At 38.8% G+C, this 19,129-nt stretch overlaps 1 protein-coding gene across 1 annotated transcript in view; it reads right to left on the reverse strand.

The window, feature by feature from the left end:
• The window catches only part of Dbx (homeobox protein Dbx), a 38,150-nt gene extending 19,560 nt beyond the window's left edge, over window positions 1-18,590 (reverse strand). Inside the window, exons 1-2 of the mRNA XM_028323125.1 lie at window positions 17,675-18,590; window positions 726-848 (exon numbers count right to left, since the gene is read on the reverse strand). Coding sequence (XP_028178926.1) covers window positions 726-848; window positions 17,675-18,434 — 883 coding nt within the window. The 5' untranslated portion in view covers window positions 18,435-18,590. The remainder of the gene's footprint in view (window positions 1-725; window positions 849-17,674) is intronic.
• Between the last annotated feature and the right edge of the window lie 539 nt (window positions 18,591-19,129).

Genomic DNA, 19,129 nt, shown 5'->3' on the forward strand with positions numbered 1-19,129 from the left:
GTCTAAGTGCATATTCATTCTCGTCTTGAAAAGGCCATTATAGTGTTCGGAAAAGATAGCAGCAGGCAGCGAATTGCAGTCCCTAGCTGAGCTGTTCGCATTATGAAAGAGTTATCGGAACGCTTAATGCGAGCTGGTGGAATGTCTTAAGAACAATTTAGAGTTACAACTTACCCAAATAAGGGTCAAGGGTGGGGACAGTGCGCCAGAAGATATTGTGTTGATGCTGCACCGGTAGGTATGGGCCGACTGGCGATGGGCTTGGCTAATCTGGTACTAGTTTGTTCAGTGCCGTAACTAGCCTTTTATGCGCCCGGTGCGAGAAATATAAAAAAATGTAACCTTTTTGAATAAAAAGTAACCTTCTACGGGGGGGGGGGGTGCGGAGCGTGCATGAAACAAAACTAGATACTGGTCTGGTCATTTCTGCGCCCCTCCAGGGTCTGCGCCCTGTGCCTGGGCACCGCTGGCACCGCCCTAGTTACGGCACTGAGTTTGTTACCAGTTTTTTTTTATTTAACCCATGTATTTTTAAGCTGAGTTCCACCAATTTACTTATACGTTACGGTGTCTTCCAGCGACTTGGCCCACTTTTAGCTTGGTCCACGGGGCAAGTCACCAGTTTGAATTTGATACTATTTTGTTACCAGTTTTTGTTTTATTGGAATTTAACTTTCTTTGACCAATGTTTTTAGAGTATTTGAGTTACAAGTGTTACAACTCACCCAAGTAAGGATGGTGACAGTGCGCCAGTAGATGTTGTAGGTGTTGGTGCTGCACTGGTATGGGTCGGCTGGCGATGGGCTTCGCAATCGGCCACGGGTTACCCATCATTGGCTGGCGGTAGTCTGTAACAAAGCAAAAAAAATATAAAATCATCCATTCTTAGGCTGGTTTTCAACCGACTTCAAAAAAGGAGGAGGTTCTCAATTCGACCCGTATGTTTTTTTTTTTCTATGTTTGTTACGCGATAACTCCGCCAATTATTAATATTCATGCGAATTTGGAGAAAATATTTCACCCCCAAGGGTGGAAAATTGGGGATGAACTTTTTTATACGCAATATTTTTAATTTTTAGTTTTTTTTTGTGTTCACGCATTTGAAGTCGGTTTTATTTTTTTTAAAAGTTAATAGTGTCACGAGTCCGCGACAATATCAGTGCGGATCGCTCCGCACAGCCGATCTGTATGAACTGCTAGGGAGCGAGCGGTTCCTCCGGACCGCATTACTCTAAAACGCTCCCTAGAAGTTCATACAGATTGGCCGTGCGGAGCGGGTCCGCACCGGACGGTCCGCGTGACACTAAAACCAGCTTCAAAATTTATAATTCGATTCAGAAAACAGCAACAACTGCTATTCAATACACCGATCTTGCCGCGACAAGGACAACTTTCCGTGATTTCATGCCTAATAATAGAAAAAAGTTATAACGGCTCATGGGGTATGATCTCAGATCATAGAAGGGAATGGGTATGATGCAGATATGTGCTAGTATAATCCTTCATTTGCCTCTGGTAAATTGGATTCAATGACCCCAAGATGATGATTTTGACACTTAAAAAGTAAATGGTAGTATGATATTGGTTTAATTGGTTGGTGGTAGCTTCTTGTAAGCCCGCCTGGCTAGCTACCACCATCTTACCTAAGTCTGTCGCCATAACAACAATGTAACAGCATTGTTCTGTTCCGGCAGTTAGAGGTAAGATCGCCAGTTCCTCCGTGGTTGAGGATTCCGGGTGAAGCTTGATTCCACCTTCGGCGTGATCATCACTTACCATCAGGTGAAATGCAGGCCAAGAGCTTCCTCGTTGTGGAAAAAAAAATAGCACTTTTGTATTTGACTTAGTGAATCAAAACGCGACTCTTTTGGTATTATTTATTAGTAAATGGTGTCAAATACCCAATTCATTTCCCATTAAGATTAAGATTTACCAATTACAAATATTTGCAAATGCGATAAACGGTCTAATCGCCCCCTAAATACGCGAGAGGGAATTGAATACTCCTCAATCGTAGGTGCCACAAAAGGGGAGCGCGAGCGATTTATTTGGATTTATACTCATATGAATACATCAGACAGCAACGATGTAGTAAATCATTTTGGCGACTTATCTGATAGAATATGATTTATAATCAAATGAAAGTTTTTTAATTCTTACATCAGCTATGTTATCCACCACGAAGTAATTATGAGACACAAGTAACAAAATATTAAATTTAAAAACGCTTCCTCTCACCCTTTAGACCGCGTCCCGCCTTTTATCCGCTCTAATATCTTGGCTGCTTTATAGCGCATTTTATTGTTTGATATAAGAAACGGTTTGGGTAGCTCCATGACCAATGCTCTCTTCGCATTAAATTTTTAAAATATCTATAACCGCTTTCTCTCCCCCATTAGCCCACAGTCACATGCTTGTAAGGGGCATGCCCGCACAATATATCGCCTCGTTTATAGCGCAATATCTTAATTCTTACAGTCTCTTGTAGTCATCATAAGGTATCTTAGGCCCAGAATAGAAACGCGACTGCAACGAAACTGCAACTGCTAGTACTTTTGTGTTGCATCTAAGTTTCTGCCATAGCGTCCGATGAGAGACCACACATGACGCGACCAGTTTGAAACTTTCAGTTTCATTCATCAGAATTATCAGAAAGTTGCAGTTTCGTTGCAGTTGCGTTTCACCGTCTGTTCTGGGCCTTACTTCACGACCAATGCCTCTCAAAGTCCGACCGAAGTCAGACGCTCATTCAATTTTTAAATCTAGAATCGCTCTCTCCCCCTTAGGAAATTTACTAAAAACGCTCGCTCTCCCCGTTTAGCCCACAGTCCGCGTTTTCTTACCCTCCTGTCACGGGCAAGCCCGCTCTAATATATAGCCTGCTTTGTAGCACAATATCATTATCTTGCAGCATCATGTAGTCATCATAAGGTGTCTGACTTCATGAGTCATGACCAATACATTTCAAAGTCCGACTGTAATCGCTCATCAAATTTTTAAATCTAGAATCGCTCTCTCTCCCCCTTTGGAAGTTTACTAAAACGCTTGCTCTCCCCGTTCAGCCCACAGTCCGCGTTTTCTTACCCTCCTGTCACGGGCACGCCCGCTCTAATATATCGCCTGCTTTGTAGCACAATTAATCATACTCCTAACCGTTTTGTTTTTGACTCCGCATTAATTTAAACTAACCATAGGGTGTGCATCGATCTGCATTGTAATTGAGTGTTTGACTTCAAAGGGAGCTATTAGCTTAAAGGGGCTACACACGTGTAGACATACACGTAGACATTTTTAGGCTACATACGTGTAAAGCCTGCGTAAATGTAGACAAATGTCTACATTTACGCAGGCTTGCTACATGTAAAGGCTGCGCAATAGGGATGTTTGCAAAAGCAGGAGTTATAATTAGTTCGTCAGTTAACTTATCAAAAAATACGCTATACCTACGTATTTTTTACTTTTTCAAAGTAATAAAAATTTTAAAGAGATAAAGCGCGCCAAAGTTTAAAAGAAAAGGCCCGTGACGTCAATGAGTGCTTAGAAGTGCAGCACTTTGTGACGTCGCGCGAAACTTCAACGCACCATAACTTTGTATTATTCGTTTGATTGACAAATAAAAATATACGTGTCCAATGTTTTTCGATTACCAACATGACGGACTAAAAAAATTTTTTTAGGAAACTAGCCTATTGTACACATTTTACCCGACTGCACCAGAAGAAGATTTATTTTTTACATGGCACACCATCTCAGGATTATTAGGAAACTGAGGGCACTAATACTGACTGAGCAAACACGTTTCTGGAACTGTGACTTCACTGAGTCAATCGACATAACAAAGAAGCTCTTAACAGCATCACTCACTTTCCATCAGGTCAGAACCTGATACCTGATCACCAGAAAGTGACAATCAGGCAGAAGGAAAAAAAGTTTCACATGGAATCCTCAATCACAGAGGTACTGGCTGTTAACATTGTCGCGTTCCGGCAGTTGGAAGTAAGATAAGTAATTTGGCGATAGACTTAGGTAAAATGGAGTAAAGACCGACTTAAGACGTATAAATTAAACTTTTTAAAACACCACGTTGGGCGCCAATTATAAATTCCCCTAAAAATATTGTTAGTGGGTTACTAATAGTACTATGATTGATTTTAACTTATAAAATGATCCACAGAATATTCATATTAAGGGCGTCTAAATCAAACTTTTTAAAACACCACGTTGGGCGCCCATTATAAATTTAGCATAGAATATCGTTAGAGAATTACTAGTGTAGCACTATAATTGATTTTAAAGTTATATTTCACAGAATATTAATTTTAAGTACGTCTAAATTAAACTTTGAAAACACCACGTTGGGCGCCAACACCACAAACAAATTAAATGCCACACCAATTACTAACTTATTAAAAGAAATCGGTTATTAAGTATCATAATAATAACAGAAAACAATCATAAAAAACCATTAATCATTCCATCAATGCTTCAACACAAAATCGAAGTGCACCCTCGTATTATAATTAGCCTATTAAATTTAATAATTAAAATCACACGACCTCATTTGGGGGTGAAGTTTTCCGACACAACGCCTCCCCCCAAGGGTTCTCAGATTTACCCCAAGTATAATATTGTTTAAGGATTTTGAGATTACTTTAGGGGATGAGGGGAAGAAAATCTGGCAAAAATTAGAAGGTAAATGATTGGAGTGAGGTTGTTCCATCGTTATTAAGATATTATTATTAAGTTGGTTTAGATTCAAAGACTTTTATATTATAAACTACTATATTTTAAATGTAATTTTGTCTGTCACAGAAAAACTTTATCGCACGCGTCCCTGTTTCAAAAACCGGGATAAAAACTATCGTATGTCCTTTCCCGGGACTCAAACTAGCTCTATGCCAAATTTCATCAAAATCGGTTCAGTGTTTTGGCGTGAAAGCAAGACAGACATAGTTACTTTCGCATTTATAATATTAGCATAAATAGTATAATATTATGTAGATTATTATGAAGAGGAAATATTTGGTTGTTTTGTATTGAATAGGTTTCGTTTCCATCTAATGACGTCCACTGCTGGACCACCAGATTCGTCGGTCGACCTATTAATGAGTTCAAAACGAAATATTTTAAGAATCCCGATAAAAAACTACAGACATACTGAAGCACTAAAGAATAATAAGGTTCGACTCGGTATTTAAACTTCCATTCAAAATTACTAATACGTAACAAAAGTGCAAACACTTGAGAAAACAAAACGCTAAAAAAACTAAAGTCTTCGCTCCCTTTTTAACAATACCCCAAAGAATAGGACGGGCCGTTAATACCGAGCGGTAATGCCAACATAACAAAAACTAATCCAGCTGATTTAATATTGCGTTTTGATTCTGCACACTGCACACACAATAGCGGGTTATGTTTTTTATTGCGGTGGGTGTGGTTTGACTATCATTTTTAGGGATTAAATTAAAATTAATCGACAATGAAGATAATAAAACGGTAAATGTAGTGTTGTGACTTAGTGGGGATCCTTAGAATGGAATTTTTTACAAATTACAAATCTAATAAAGTTGTGGATATGCCCATTTTTTTTATCCACAGCGAGTATTTAAGTTCTTGGCCTGCATCTCACCAGTGTGCTTACCATGAGTTTACGTTACGTGTGCTCGCTAGCGACTGCGTAAAAAAATGTCATTAATTGTATGACATATTGTGCAGCGCCCCTAGCGGCTACTTTCAAGAAACAAAATCTCCATAGAGATTTTTGACGTTTTCGCTAGCGAGCACACCTAACGTAAACTCATGGTAGGTACACTGATGGCAAGTGCTTGATCTGCCCTCGATGGGAATTGAACTAGGGGACCCTGGGTTTGAAGCTAGTGGTCTTACTACACCACAGAGGCGGTTGTGCATTGTGACCTAGGGGACTGCCTAAGATGCCCGTTTTCACCATCAATCACAAAATTTTAAGTGACCCCTAAGATAATAAGATGCGCCGGCTTTCATGCTGTAAGATCCAGCTTCCTCGTAGTGGGTTAAAATGATACAAACCTTGCCAAAATGCAAGTTCAATTAAAAACTGCCGGCCGGTCCCCAATCAATTATTTTCGCACGGCGCGCACTCGATCGGCAGTTAATTAAATAACGTTACAACGCGCCCGGATACGGTTATTTTTACCGTTATTGTTTTTGGTCTGTATTTAAGTTTAATCAGGGTTTGAGGGCTTTTTAAATAAGGTGTTCGTTTTTGCCCGCGGCTTCGCTCGTGTGAATTTCAGTCGGTCTCAAGCAGACTTTATCTTTAAAGTACCTAGATAAATAAGGTTGATTGGAGTGAGATGCACGGGTGAGGGAAGGAGAAAGTAAACCGATAGTGTTCACACTATTACGTCTTGGCCAATTTCACAGTGTACTTGCGCCATCTAAATTTAATAAAAAAAATGTTCATACTTGATTAGAAGAAAGGGTGAAGCCAAAATATCAATTCAGAAACCAGTCCGAAGTCTACTAAATCCGTTTAGTGGGCTGTGTGTGAGTTTACATCAAACGGGCTCACTAGTGAGCGCGTTTTAAAAATGTATGAAAATTTTAGTTTTTGAACGTTTCCAGCTAGGGGCGGTGCACAATCCGTCATACCTACATTAAATGTAATTTTTTGACGCGCTCACTAGTGAGCGTGTTTAATGTAAACTCGCACTAGGCCCTCAGGGCAGTCTCTCTAGCAGCACATAGACTGCTTCAAACCAGATTACAGCTAAAATAATGAAACCACTTTACACAATAGTTCCCCATAATCCGGCGGCAGAACATAAACGATACATAAATGTCAACCACACACAGCACCGCAAACTCGACACGTGTTCACGGTATTTTCGCCTTGATTCTTATTAAGCTCCGTGCAGAACAAAGCTAGATTCAATTTTAAGCACAGATTGAGGCTTTTTATTGGTTCATCATCATTTTGACCAGCAGTGGACGTCATTTGGCTGAAACGAACATGGGTGAATATCCCAAACACGTTTTTTACGCGGCGGAACTGAGAATCGATGGGAGAAATGTAACTAGAGCGATGATTTTTTTTCTGTATATAGTTTATACAGCGTTTTACACGATAGCAAAGTCTTCAGGACAATAGGTAGTTATTTTATGTACTAAAAAAATTTTCTAAGACCCAAAATCTAATAGCGGTGTCGCGTCCTAACTCTATTTCTACTCATAAATTGTGTTATTCCTTCTTTCTCGGGGATTCTAGTAATTTAAAAATAGTATAGCCATAAAATACATTAAATAAGACTTCCAAATGATATGAAAGAAATGTGATATTTCATATTTTAAGTGTTTTAAATAGCCTTTCAAAACTGTCCCACGAAAAAAAGCAATTACAGTGGCTCAATTTCGACACTCTCTTACTTCTCCAAAGAAGCTTTGAGAGACGTAGAGTTCTTCTTCCCTGCATCACTCAACTGTGTCCTCCTGATCGGGCTATAAAGACTTGCGACTTGTGGTATTGTTTTTCCAGCAGACCCGTAAATATTAGTATCAGCGGCACAGGAATACAAAATTTTTCAATTTCGCTGGCAAGTGTATGAGTGAAAGCTACTTACTTAGATGCTAAACGATTCTTTAACATGATTAAAGTTTGGTGTTTTGTTGTATCTGCATACAGAAATTATTGATCAGAATTATAGTTTTCTTTATAATTTGAATTTTGTAACAGTTTTTCAATTCCGGTGGCGCAATTTCGGTGGCTCCGGTGGCGAATCTATTGCCGGAATTGGTCTTATTGGCTCTGGAGCATTGTACCTAGGTCTACTAAGGTCTCAGTCATAACTACAATATCGTCAGTGAATCGAAGTTGTGTGATGTACTCGCCGTATCTTGATACTGAGCTCGGTCTAGCTCAGAAGCTTGAAAACCTCTAAGTGGGAGGTAGTGAAGACTTTAAGAGATTATGGTGTCTCCAACTCTGAACCCTCGCAGCAATCAGATAAGTTTCGAGTTCTGATCTTGGGGGAGGGCTGATATGATGAAGTTTTCATACAAATACTTCAGAAGTTGCATGTATCGACAGTCAATTTGACGCCATTAAAGAGACTGTAGCACAGCCCAGGTCTTGACCGAATCGAAGAAGGTACAAAAAGGCCAATAATAATGACTGATTATAGTCCTCAGTCTTCTGCATAATTTGACGCAGCATTAAATATGTACGTAGTATTACAAACGTCTTTTCGAAAATGAGGTTGTCTGGGAGACTGGATGTTTCAGGAAAAAGCTGCCTCACCTGACTCTGGACCATCGCCAACGTCCATTCCATTCCAGTCTCTAGCACCACCACCATGTCTTATTTTTTGGTTTATCGACCAATAAACATGGTGGTATTTAAGAGAACTTTAGTACTAGCATTCCATCTGATTTCATAAGCTCAGTTGTGATTTCATTATCTCCTGGTACATACCTTGTTGTTTTTAATAGGGCATTCTAATCTCACTCAAGCTAAAGTCTAGGATATCTTCGCTAAAGTGTCGGAATAATCTCGATCTTCAGCCTAATTACTAGTAGTGCTTCTTAATCTCTCCTAGCAGCTTAGGCATTTACCAAAATGGTTCTGCTATCCTCGTTATTCATGTTGGTATATTCAATTTGGTCCTCGCAAATACATACTTTCGATTTATTACAAAAAAATCGTCTCTATAATACACTTTGTATCAGCGTGAGGACTTGGATAGCTATTTATACATCGATACTAAGCAGAATCTTAAAAACAGATGAGAATAGTCCTGAAACAGCTAAAATTTCCCTAGTCTCGTAGGTTGCAATCTATTCTGCCACTCGAGATGAAAATTCGTGGGGCTTTGGAGCTGGATTGGCACTGGTCGTGGCTTAGGCTTCATCAGTCGACAGCTTTTGAGCATCTTTTATTCGGCATTCTTCTATTTCGGTGATGACTTCTTCTTCTTCCTCGGTCCCTCACTGATGAGGATCGCAACCGCAGATAGTGTTCCTTCATAGACTGCGGTCATAAGCTGTGTGGTGATCGGAGAATGCAAATGTGATTAAATTGCCTGTTCGTCTAAAAATGATTACTACATTTTGATTTTTGCAGTACTATTAGGGTGCAGCTCAGTACGCTTTTACAGTTCTGGCATCTTTTGCTAGGCCTTCTCTCTCTATGAGGCTGGCTGGATTTAGTCCTCCGTTTCTTAATTGTACTACTTTCATCTAGCTCATTGTCGCTAGGTTTGCATAGTTTTCCGTTAAATTACCCTGTCACAAATATGTAATGTGTTAGTTCAGTAGCTGGTATAGATCTAGAAATATCTTCATACTTAATCTCCAGTTCGCATGGTCTTTAGCGAATAATTAGTTGCGTAATTCTGAGTATAGGATAGGTATGATACCATCATGAAAACTTGGCTAGCCTGGACCAATATTTTTACTTATGGAAGATAAACCTAACACCAACCTGGGGCAGTTGGTCGCCCTCCCGGGACTAGAGTTGGTTTCTGGGTTTGAGGGTCATGTATGATGTCTTTGTGATGACTCTAGAATAACGGGGCTGTTGGCGGCTAGAGCCAGAAAGTTTTGGATTTGTTCTCTATGGAGGGATTTTGCCGTTATCACCATGCTTAGCAGGCTGGTTGGTAGTTCCAGTATGGTAGTATAATACCCGGAAAGATGCTGCAGCCCACCCTCCAGTATTTTGATTCCTTAGTCGGCTATTACGACTCACGTGGGAAGATTTGATGCTTTTTTAGGGTCACAACACAGGCCTGAATATTGTTTTTAATTATAAACATCTTTACTGGATAATAATACTTAATTGATTACAAATAAATAAGTAATTTGAGACAATCATCCGTAACATTCCGAAGTCCGCTGTATAAATAAATTTCGGTGGATTGGTTCTTAATTCCGGTGGCTCAAATACAATTTCGGTGGCTCTTGATAATTTCAAATTGACATATCTCGAGAAGTATTAATAATATTTTGATCTCTACCATATCATTGAATAATACAAGTTATTTACTATTATTTCTGCCACAAAAAAGTTTTGGAAAGTGGAAATTAAAATTCGCCACCGGAATTAGGCAAAAAACGAGTTTGTTGATATTCACCCACATCATTTCAGGCACAGGATGTCCAGATTGGCATTGCAGCGACTTGCATCCAATGCCTTCCTTACTACCCTTTATGAAGTCTCTGTCCACCTTGTAGCTTGTACCACCTCCTGCAGCAAAGACTAAATGTCCGGATGATGACAATGATTAGGAGTATAGGACAGAATCTATGACTGAGATGGAATGGAGTTTAGAGCGTTGTTTTATAATACGGGCATGACGGGCGACAGGCTAAGACGAGCTAATAAAAAAGCCCTGTAAATTCGCTCTTATTTTGAGAAGAATAACAACCTCCTTCGGTTAGTATGTTAAGTATTTTTTGCACAGTCGCCTGCACATCAGGCTACACTTTTTCTTTGCAAAATAGCACCTATCACCACTCGCTTAAGACCCCAAAATATTTATGTCTTCCAAACAAGTGAAACATCAGACGAAGTTGAAACAAGAATAAAACACACCTGCGTTACAATCATGGCCCCAAGTCCATAACGTTACAATAATTCGATTTTATTTCACTCATTTCCTAATAGAATCGAAGTTACGAGAACAATTTAGTGCACCGACACTCACCGTTGGATCGTAAAAAGTACCCGCCAGATTCGCAATAAAACCTACCAGAAACCTTATTCCAAAAGACACAAGATCGAATTTAGAACAGGCAGGTTTATATTTCTGTAAGTTGGCAGCGCTGAATCAATCGTAAGGCGTTCCGAATTCGAATATTATCGCAATATGGCGTCCAATGACATGTTAATACGGGTCTTGGGACCGATATGCATAATTTTATAACTGGCGGCGTCGATTTTTGCGTGATTCCGAGGTACGGTCGTGACTTGAATGTTGGAGAATATAGACTTAGGTTATGGGGGCTTTTATGGCAAAGAGAAATCAATAACCTGCTTCCCATAGCACTTATAGTTATGCTGAACTCACATCTGTCTCCCGCTTAGGAAAAAATCGATATTATATTTCGAACTCGACTTATATTTTTCTCATTAAATTCGTTGCAACTTCCAAGACATTATGCTTTCCCATCTTATCCCGACGGATTAGCAAGCTGAAGCCGGCAATAGGCAGGGCACATAAACGCAGAACTGACGGCCGATGGGGCAGCAAGGTTCTGTACTGGAGGCCACGTCCCGGAAAACGCAGCGTAGTAGGTACGTCTTCCCACAAGGTAGACCGACGATCTCTTAAAGGTAGCAGGAAAGCGCTGAATGCAGGCCGCTACCAATCGACCACAAAGAAATCATTGGGCGAGGCTTATGTTCAGCAGTGGACATTCGCATTATGGCTGTTTGATGATGACAATGAATCAAGAAAATATTAAAGTTCAACCAATCAAAAGCCTTCAAGTTTGAATTGACAACTTGAAAATCGATCTGCCTAAGGCCTAGTTTTTTGATTCATATTTAAAAAAACTACTAATTGTTAAATTTGTCAGACGTCAAAGGACAAGTGGTTAAATATCAGAAAAAAATGTTTTTCGAACAATTTTGTTAGCTTGATTTTTAGTACATTTTTTTTAAATATTCGTTTACATTTTGTTAATATTTACCATTAGTAGCAAAATTTAACAATTAGTTATAAATAAATAAATAAATCTTTGGACAATTTCACACAGCGCCAGCTAGCCCCAAAGTAAGCAACTCAATGCTTGTGTTATGGGTGCTAGCTTAACGGATATACTACTTATATACTTTTTTTTTAATTAAATACATACATAATATACATAATAACACCCAGACCCGTCACAGAAATTAAAATTCATCATTTCAATTTCTGCCCGGCCGGGAATCGAATCCGGGACCTCTCGGCATAGTAGTCCGTTCTGAACCACTACACCAAACGGCCGACGTTAGTTATTTTAACTACGAATTAAAAAACTAGGCCTAAGGCGATAATCGAAGCCACGACCTTTCGATTGCCAGGCGACTGCTCTCCCAAACTTTTTGAGCTCCGTAGACTGTAATGGAATCTTAAATTTATTCATGGTTGTTAAAATTATACCATGTTCACCTCCAAACACACGCATGTTAATTATTTAACCAACCGCACTACTCGTAATAGTTTACTAAATACAACATGGCGCGTAACGACACAAGTAGTGTTGTACACGATAATAAATACCGGTATTTTGAATTGTTATTAAACTTCATTTCCGGTCTGATTCTCCTTACATTAATGTCGTAGTTTTTTACGATAAATCACTTTAATGGGAAGCAAATAATGTTTTTTTTTAAATTCAGTTATATTGTGGCGTNCACGCGGGTATTTCTGCATTGGTGTTTTCCATTTGCATTGTATTGTAAAAACAAACATAGATTTAAATAAGAACTACTCTGTAACCACCTATTTAAGGCAAATAAATGATTATTATTATTATTATTTATATTTTCTTCTTAAAGATTCTCGGAACTGGTTGTTCCGGTATTAAAAGATAACCTCACGGGTTGTTAACCAAGTGATGGTCCTCTTGTAGGAATCGCCATACAATTCGGCACGTATTATTATTATTATTAAAAAGTCTACAACCAATATGCCTCAAGGAAGCTTCGCCTACATTGTTTATGTAACACACATCCCCAAAAATACAAGTTTACGACCAAGAAAAGCGTCACCCATACCTAAGTGTAAGTAGCACTATAACCCCAAAAATTTGTTTACGGTAACTGCCATGCCAAGTGAGATAAAATCGGGAACTAGTATTCCAAGCCCGCCCCGCCCTTTCAGCTATAATTTGGTAATAGTGCACCGACCGCTACGTGTCGTGAATAAGGAGCTATTTTAGCGAATTCTCTGTTTTAGGACCTATTCGCGGGCAGAATGAGCACTGTGAGGTGGTTTGAGTGTTTGTATTCTCTTAGAAATAATATTTACTTATTTAATTTTGTCGCAGGGAAAGAGTCAAAAGAGTCGTCTTTGTTATTGGTTAGTATTGGACCGGAATATTTGGAGGTACAGTCGCGGAATGAAAAGGTTCGTCACCTTAGTGTCGGTTTTCGCTTGCACTAGGTACTGTAAGAGTCAAACCTGCCAACATAACAGTGCAAGAAACAGTGCTGCTAACATTTAAATAAATATGACGTTTGCTAACTAATAAGGTTTTGCTTGTTTATTTTTCTATCCCATCAGTGCAATGCAATGATGACATTGACCAATTGACAATAGTTTTTAGGGTTCCGTAGCCAAAATGGCAAAAACGGAACCCTTATAGTTTCGTCATGTCCGTCTGTCCGTCTGTCCGTCTGTCCGTCTGTCCGTCTGTCCGTCTGTCCGTCTGTCCGTCTGTCACAGCCGATTTACTCGGAAACTATAAGTACTACAGTGATGAAATTTGATGGGAATATGTGTTGTATGAACCGCTACAAAATTATGACACTAAATAGTAAAAAAAAGAATTGGGGGTGGGGCCCCCCATACATGTAACTGAGGGATGAAAATTTTTTTTCGATGTACATACCCGTGTGGGGTATCAATGGAAAGGTCTTTTAAAATGATATAAAGTTTTCTAAAAAACATTTTTCTTAAAGTGAACGGTTTTTGAGATATCAGCTCTCAAAGTCGTAAAAAGTATGTCCCCCCCCCTCTATTTTTATAACTACGGGGTATAAAATTCTAAAAAAAATAGAGGTGATGCATGCTAATTAACTCTTTCAACGATTTTTGGTTTGATCAAAGTATCTCTTATAGTTTTTGAGATAGGTTGATTTAACTGTAATTTTGGTTATATTTTTTTTTTATTTAATAGAAATAATAATGGCAGGTTGAACCAACAAGAAGGTTTTAGTTTATCAATCATCATAATCTTCTTGACAAGATAAATCGTCAAACAACTTTGATCTGAATAAATTTTAACTTTACTGACGAACAGTTAAAGATTATTTTCTCTAACTCGAGATCATTCTGTAACATAGTTTCAAAAGGTAATATGTGCTCGCGATTCGTTGAAGGAATCAATTTGAAAACTGACGAACCTTTTCATTCCGTGACTGTACATATGAAGGAAACATAGGAGACATAGGGCAACAACGGCGCAATAAGTATTAAGCTCATTTTCCGTATACTAGCCCTTTAATTTACGAGTCGATAAGTGCCATGGATATCTTCTACCCAAAAATCGATTACAACAAGAAGATAATTTCCTTAAGAGAAATAACATTTTGTTATTTGTGTCAATCTGAATGATAAATTTGCATCGATGATTAACATTGTAGAAGTGCAATGTTAACCAGTAATATAAGTCTCGGTGACTGTATCAATTATTTCATAACCACTGTACGCCGCACACTATTCTTCTGCCCATTAACTCACAGCAGTCATCAGAGGATTCCGGAAAAACGTTATTAAACAACGCACTCAGTTATTTACCCCTAATTGTTCCCAACGCGTCTAATAGCTCCAGACAACAAAAAATATATTAATAGAGAAAACACCAACACCAATAAACCTTGCTTCGGACGAAAATGTTAAGAAAAGGACATATTAATTCCTCTGTCCGACCCTTACTAGCTCCCTCTCTTTTGCGCTCGCATTATGTTGTATAACTGCGTCTCGTTCCCGCCCCCACGCTTAAGTGTCTGACCAGATGTTACCAGTTTTATTGAAAAAGTCGCCCGCCATATTGCGACTTTCCCGCTAGTGAATTAAGATGTAGACGGATAGAACCGTTATAAGTTATAGCCGATAGCGGTAATAATAACGCGATAACGGCCCGTAATTTTTTGCAGCGCGTATTTAATTAAGTTTTCTCTTTATTGTTGAGTAAAGACTGTAGCAATGGGATTTGAAAGTAGATTATAGCAATGCGTTTGTCATATTTGGAAATTAATTGTAGTTACTGTATTAATTCTTGAAAAATCCATTGATAGTGTGATGCAAATTGTTATAGGACTCCAAAAAGAAATGGTCGAAGGTAGGGTTGCCAGGTGTCCGGATTTAGCCGGACATGTTTGGCTTTATAGGGTCTTGTCCGGCCAAATATTGTCTCATCCGGAATGTCCGGCTTTTTATGTGGCTTCTGCGCCAGGCGAAAGTCGAGCCACAGAATAATATCAAGCGCATGCATCAGGATGTTGGAGAACAGATGATAATATGACACTAATGCTTTTAGAGTAAAATGTCCGGCCAAATGAAGCACAGAGTCCGGCTTTTGTGGTTTTGGACCTGGCAACCGAACCGACCTGGTAGTCGAAGGGCCGTTTCCCACGGCAATCAAGTTTAACGTTTTACGGAATCTTGAATTCCAATAATTTGAACAGATCAGTTTTTTGCGGGACAGTGCAAACGGGATTTTCGTGTAAATGTTATAAAAACGCATAAAACTAAACAGGATAATGGTAAAAACGGGATATCTCCATGGGAAATTGGGAAAGACTCAAGTTATTAAATCAAGACGAATTCCATGCTTCGAAATGCACGTAATTCCGTCGTACCTACCTATTTAAGCGGTAAAATGCCTGTGGCGATTGATTAGGTCTGACACCAGGGTTGTGGTGTTACCACCTTATTTGTCACAAGATAGAAAACCGTCACAGTATTTATGATTGAATTGATAATAATAACCAATGCATGTGCGTTTTAACCGACACTTTTCATGTTTACTTGGTATATTTTTCCGCTCTATATTATGCTGCCCGGTTTTTTGCTACATATAAAATTGTTAAAGTCAAGAAGTCTCACTTAACACCAGGTGCGATTGCGGTCAAATAGCTGCCTTGTTATGCATAAAAAAATGAATTTTCACAACACCAACTACAATCTATCAGGCATCTACTAGAAAAGCTCGCTTCATTGAGATCAAACTGATCGTATCGTTCCAAAAAAGAAAGAACTAAGCAAAACTATACGTTTTTTTGATGATTACAAAACCTTTCAAAGCCTTAGTTAATACTATAATATTAATGTGTTCGCATAAGAATAGAGAAACAGAATAAAAGTAATCTAGCCTCTCGGCGATGCCCTGTGATCCTGATGATCCTCATTGCAAGAATTGATTTTCGAGTTTGGTTACCTAATACACAATAATTTGGAAAACCTTGGGGGAGGTCTTTGCCCAGCAGTGGACGTCATTTGGCTGAAACGAACGAACACAATAATTTAAATAATCAACAATTTATCAACGTGTATACGTCTCCATAAGATGAACATTTTAAATAACAGATTTAATTCTATTTAGTTTGTATTGTAACTCTTTTTTTAGTTGTACTGCCTTCCTATGTAACTCTTTCCTTAGCTGTTTTAAATTAACAGGTTGATTGAATTTTAAACCTGAGTTGTATTAACTTACTTACACTATAACACACGTCAAAAGGCTGTAAAACTTCATAAAAAACACCGGTTATAGTTATAGTTACGGTTAAAGTTAAGGCGGCGCAACAGACGCTAAATGTTTGGATAATTTGATTTAAATAACATGTTTTTGATCTCACTAATAATAATTGATCATGGGCAAAATTATGTCCCAATAATGATTTTCATGGCTAGCTCACGCCGTTTCGGTCAAAAAACTCTACCCACAAAAGAGCTAAAATTACGTTACAAATTGTGTAAAATTGTCGCAATTAAGTCTCATCTACCAATTAAAGCGCTGCAGCATTTAAACCGTAAATTTTCATCGCCACCTCGATACGGAGGGTAGGAGAGTATTTCAGCTAAAAATCCATCGACAAAAGAGCTCTCCGAAGCTATTAAACACGCACAAATTAGACGCAGAAGGCGTGCACCGCGCAGCACCGCCCACCAGACCAACTTATTGAGAAGCAATTCAAAGTCTTTGGATTATGTTTCTCAAGTGCTTGAAAAGAGATGAAGGGAGAATTATTTAGATAGGTATCTGTTTTAAAGCAAAACAAGGAGTTTGTTTGGTTTGGGTAGTTACATTTTTAGCCGATAGTTGGGCCCGATTTTAATTTGTATGAAGAATCGTCCAATAGCATATTGGTGTAATGTGCGCACTTTCATTCATCTCCATACTGATTAACAGCCCGACCTAACTATCGGTCAATTAAAAATCGGTGATCTGCGCCTAGGCTTAGTATACTTAGTTGGGAGTGTAGATAAAATTTGCCTTTCTGCAGTAGAGACTGGCTGGGTTGCACCATCTCAAAAAAACTCTGAACGTCAAAACTCTGTCAAACTCCATATAAAAACGCTGGTTATCGTTATAGTTTCGGTTAAAGTTGGGTGCAACTCAGCCATAAGGATCTGAAGATAATTGCCATGTCGATCAACAAAAAAACCGTGTAGAATTTTGTGATTAATCCTGTAGACTTCAATGGCAAGATTTAGCATGGCACAAGTTGTAAAATTTCATCAAAATCCGTCCAGTAGCTTTGCGTGAAGATTTAAAAGTATTCATATTATATCCTAACAAAATTAAACCCGTTGTGGAGCTTTAAAGTCAAGTATTAAAATTTTGCCATCTAAACACTTATTTATTACTTCTTTCTTTTTAATTAATTGTTATTTATGTCTAACCAAGTTATTATTAATATTGTTATTTCACCTCATAATGTGTGCTGTAGTTCCAAATAAATTAAAATAAAATAAACACTCACCATTAACGTTATTTTTTGCCGAAACGTCTTCCCTATCACCCAAAATGGCACTGACACTGAACTTCAATGTTGGTTTCTTCTGTTCGCTGCTGAACTCCTCACAATTTCTAACCATATCGTCTGTGTTAAACGCTTTGTCCTTGATCTCCGCTTCATCCCCAGAGTTATCTTGATAACTGTGCAAATTGAAGCGCTTTTCCAGCTCTTCCAAGCGCCTGATACCAGACTTCTTGCACGCAAACGGCGGGCACTCAAACGAACCACAGCTCTGGCACCGTCTCCCCAAATTAGGTATATTTAAAACCTCCTTTTCATTCCTCTCTTCGCCCCTATAATAATCCCCATTGTAATAAACCTGCTCATTTTTCACGCCATTAAAACCTTCCTCTTCATCTCTGCTTTTAGAATCTTCGTCCTCCATTTTGGTGTCCTCAACCGACTCGTCGTTTCTGTTGCTTTCGTCTTCAATTTCAGCCATCTTATTGTCCTCAGCGTCAGGGGAATTCTCTCTAGATCTCTCGTAGTTCTGCCGCAGAACGTAGTTCTCAATCTGCTGGTTCAAATACTGATTGTGGAAGTTCACCGTCTTCTGCTGATGCAAGATGTTGTCCACCAAAAAAGGGGATGTCATGTTAAAAGGCGCACTATTCTTGTTATAGCATAAGTTCTGTATAGTTTTCAACATAATGTTGTGGTCCAAACTCTTTTGGGCTACAAACGGGTTCAACTTCAACGGTCCATGTTTATCTGTCGGATACATCCTACGGTCATAATCACGAAATAAATAACGTTATTCGGTATTTTTTTCACAGCACTATTTATTTTGAATTTCGAAAGCGGAAGTGTCAAATTTGGACCGTTCAAATTCGAGTTCGCAGTCCGATTCGCGCATGATCGTCGCGAGCATGTGCGCAGTTTAAAGGTCCGAAATCGACTGAGTTTTAAGGGAGTGGTTCTTAAATGGGGCGGGAACCGGGGGTGGCTTTTTCGCTTGGCTTTTGTGTGGGCTTAACCAGTGATCTGTGACCCCCTTGTCTGTTTCCAACGCCTTTATTCCTTTGAGATAGAGCTGTTTTAGCGTTATTCTCGAGTTCTAACTAGAATGGTCGCTTGACTCACTTACAAGATTGTAAATGCGCGTCTTTAATCTAGATTTTGGCATCTATTTCTTCTGTACTAAGGTCGGGATTGCTTTGAATAAGTGTCCCATCATACTTGCAGTGTTTATTGAGACAACAGTGCCTCTGTGTGTTATATTCATTGCACGAAGGAGAAAGGACGTGTATATTTTTTGTTTGAAAGGATTTTCTTTGCGTCTATTTTGATTTGAGTCATTTATTTTTCATTTGCTTTTTTTAGGATAATTTATCAATATCGTTTACAGTTAGCCGGGTTTTGCTGGTGAAGTATTTTTGTAGCCGGAGGAAATAATTCCAGATTGTTATACTTAATGGT

Source organism: Ostrinia furnacalis, unplaced genomic scaffold (genome assembly GCF_004193835.3).
Source record: "Ostrinia furnacalis isolate ACB-3 unplaced genomic scaffold, ASM419383v2 OfSCF0611, whole genome shotgun sequence".
Classification (NCBI taxonomy): Eukaryota; Metazoa; Arthropoda; class Insecta; order Lepidoptera; family Crambidae; genus Ostrinia; species Ostrinia furnacalis.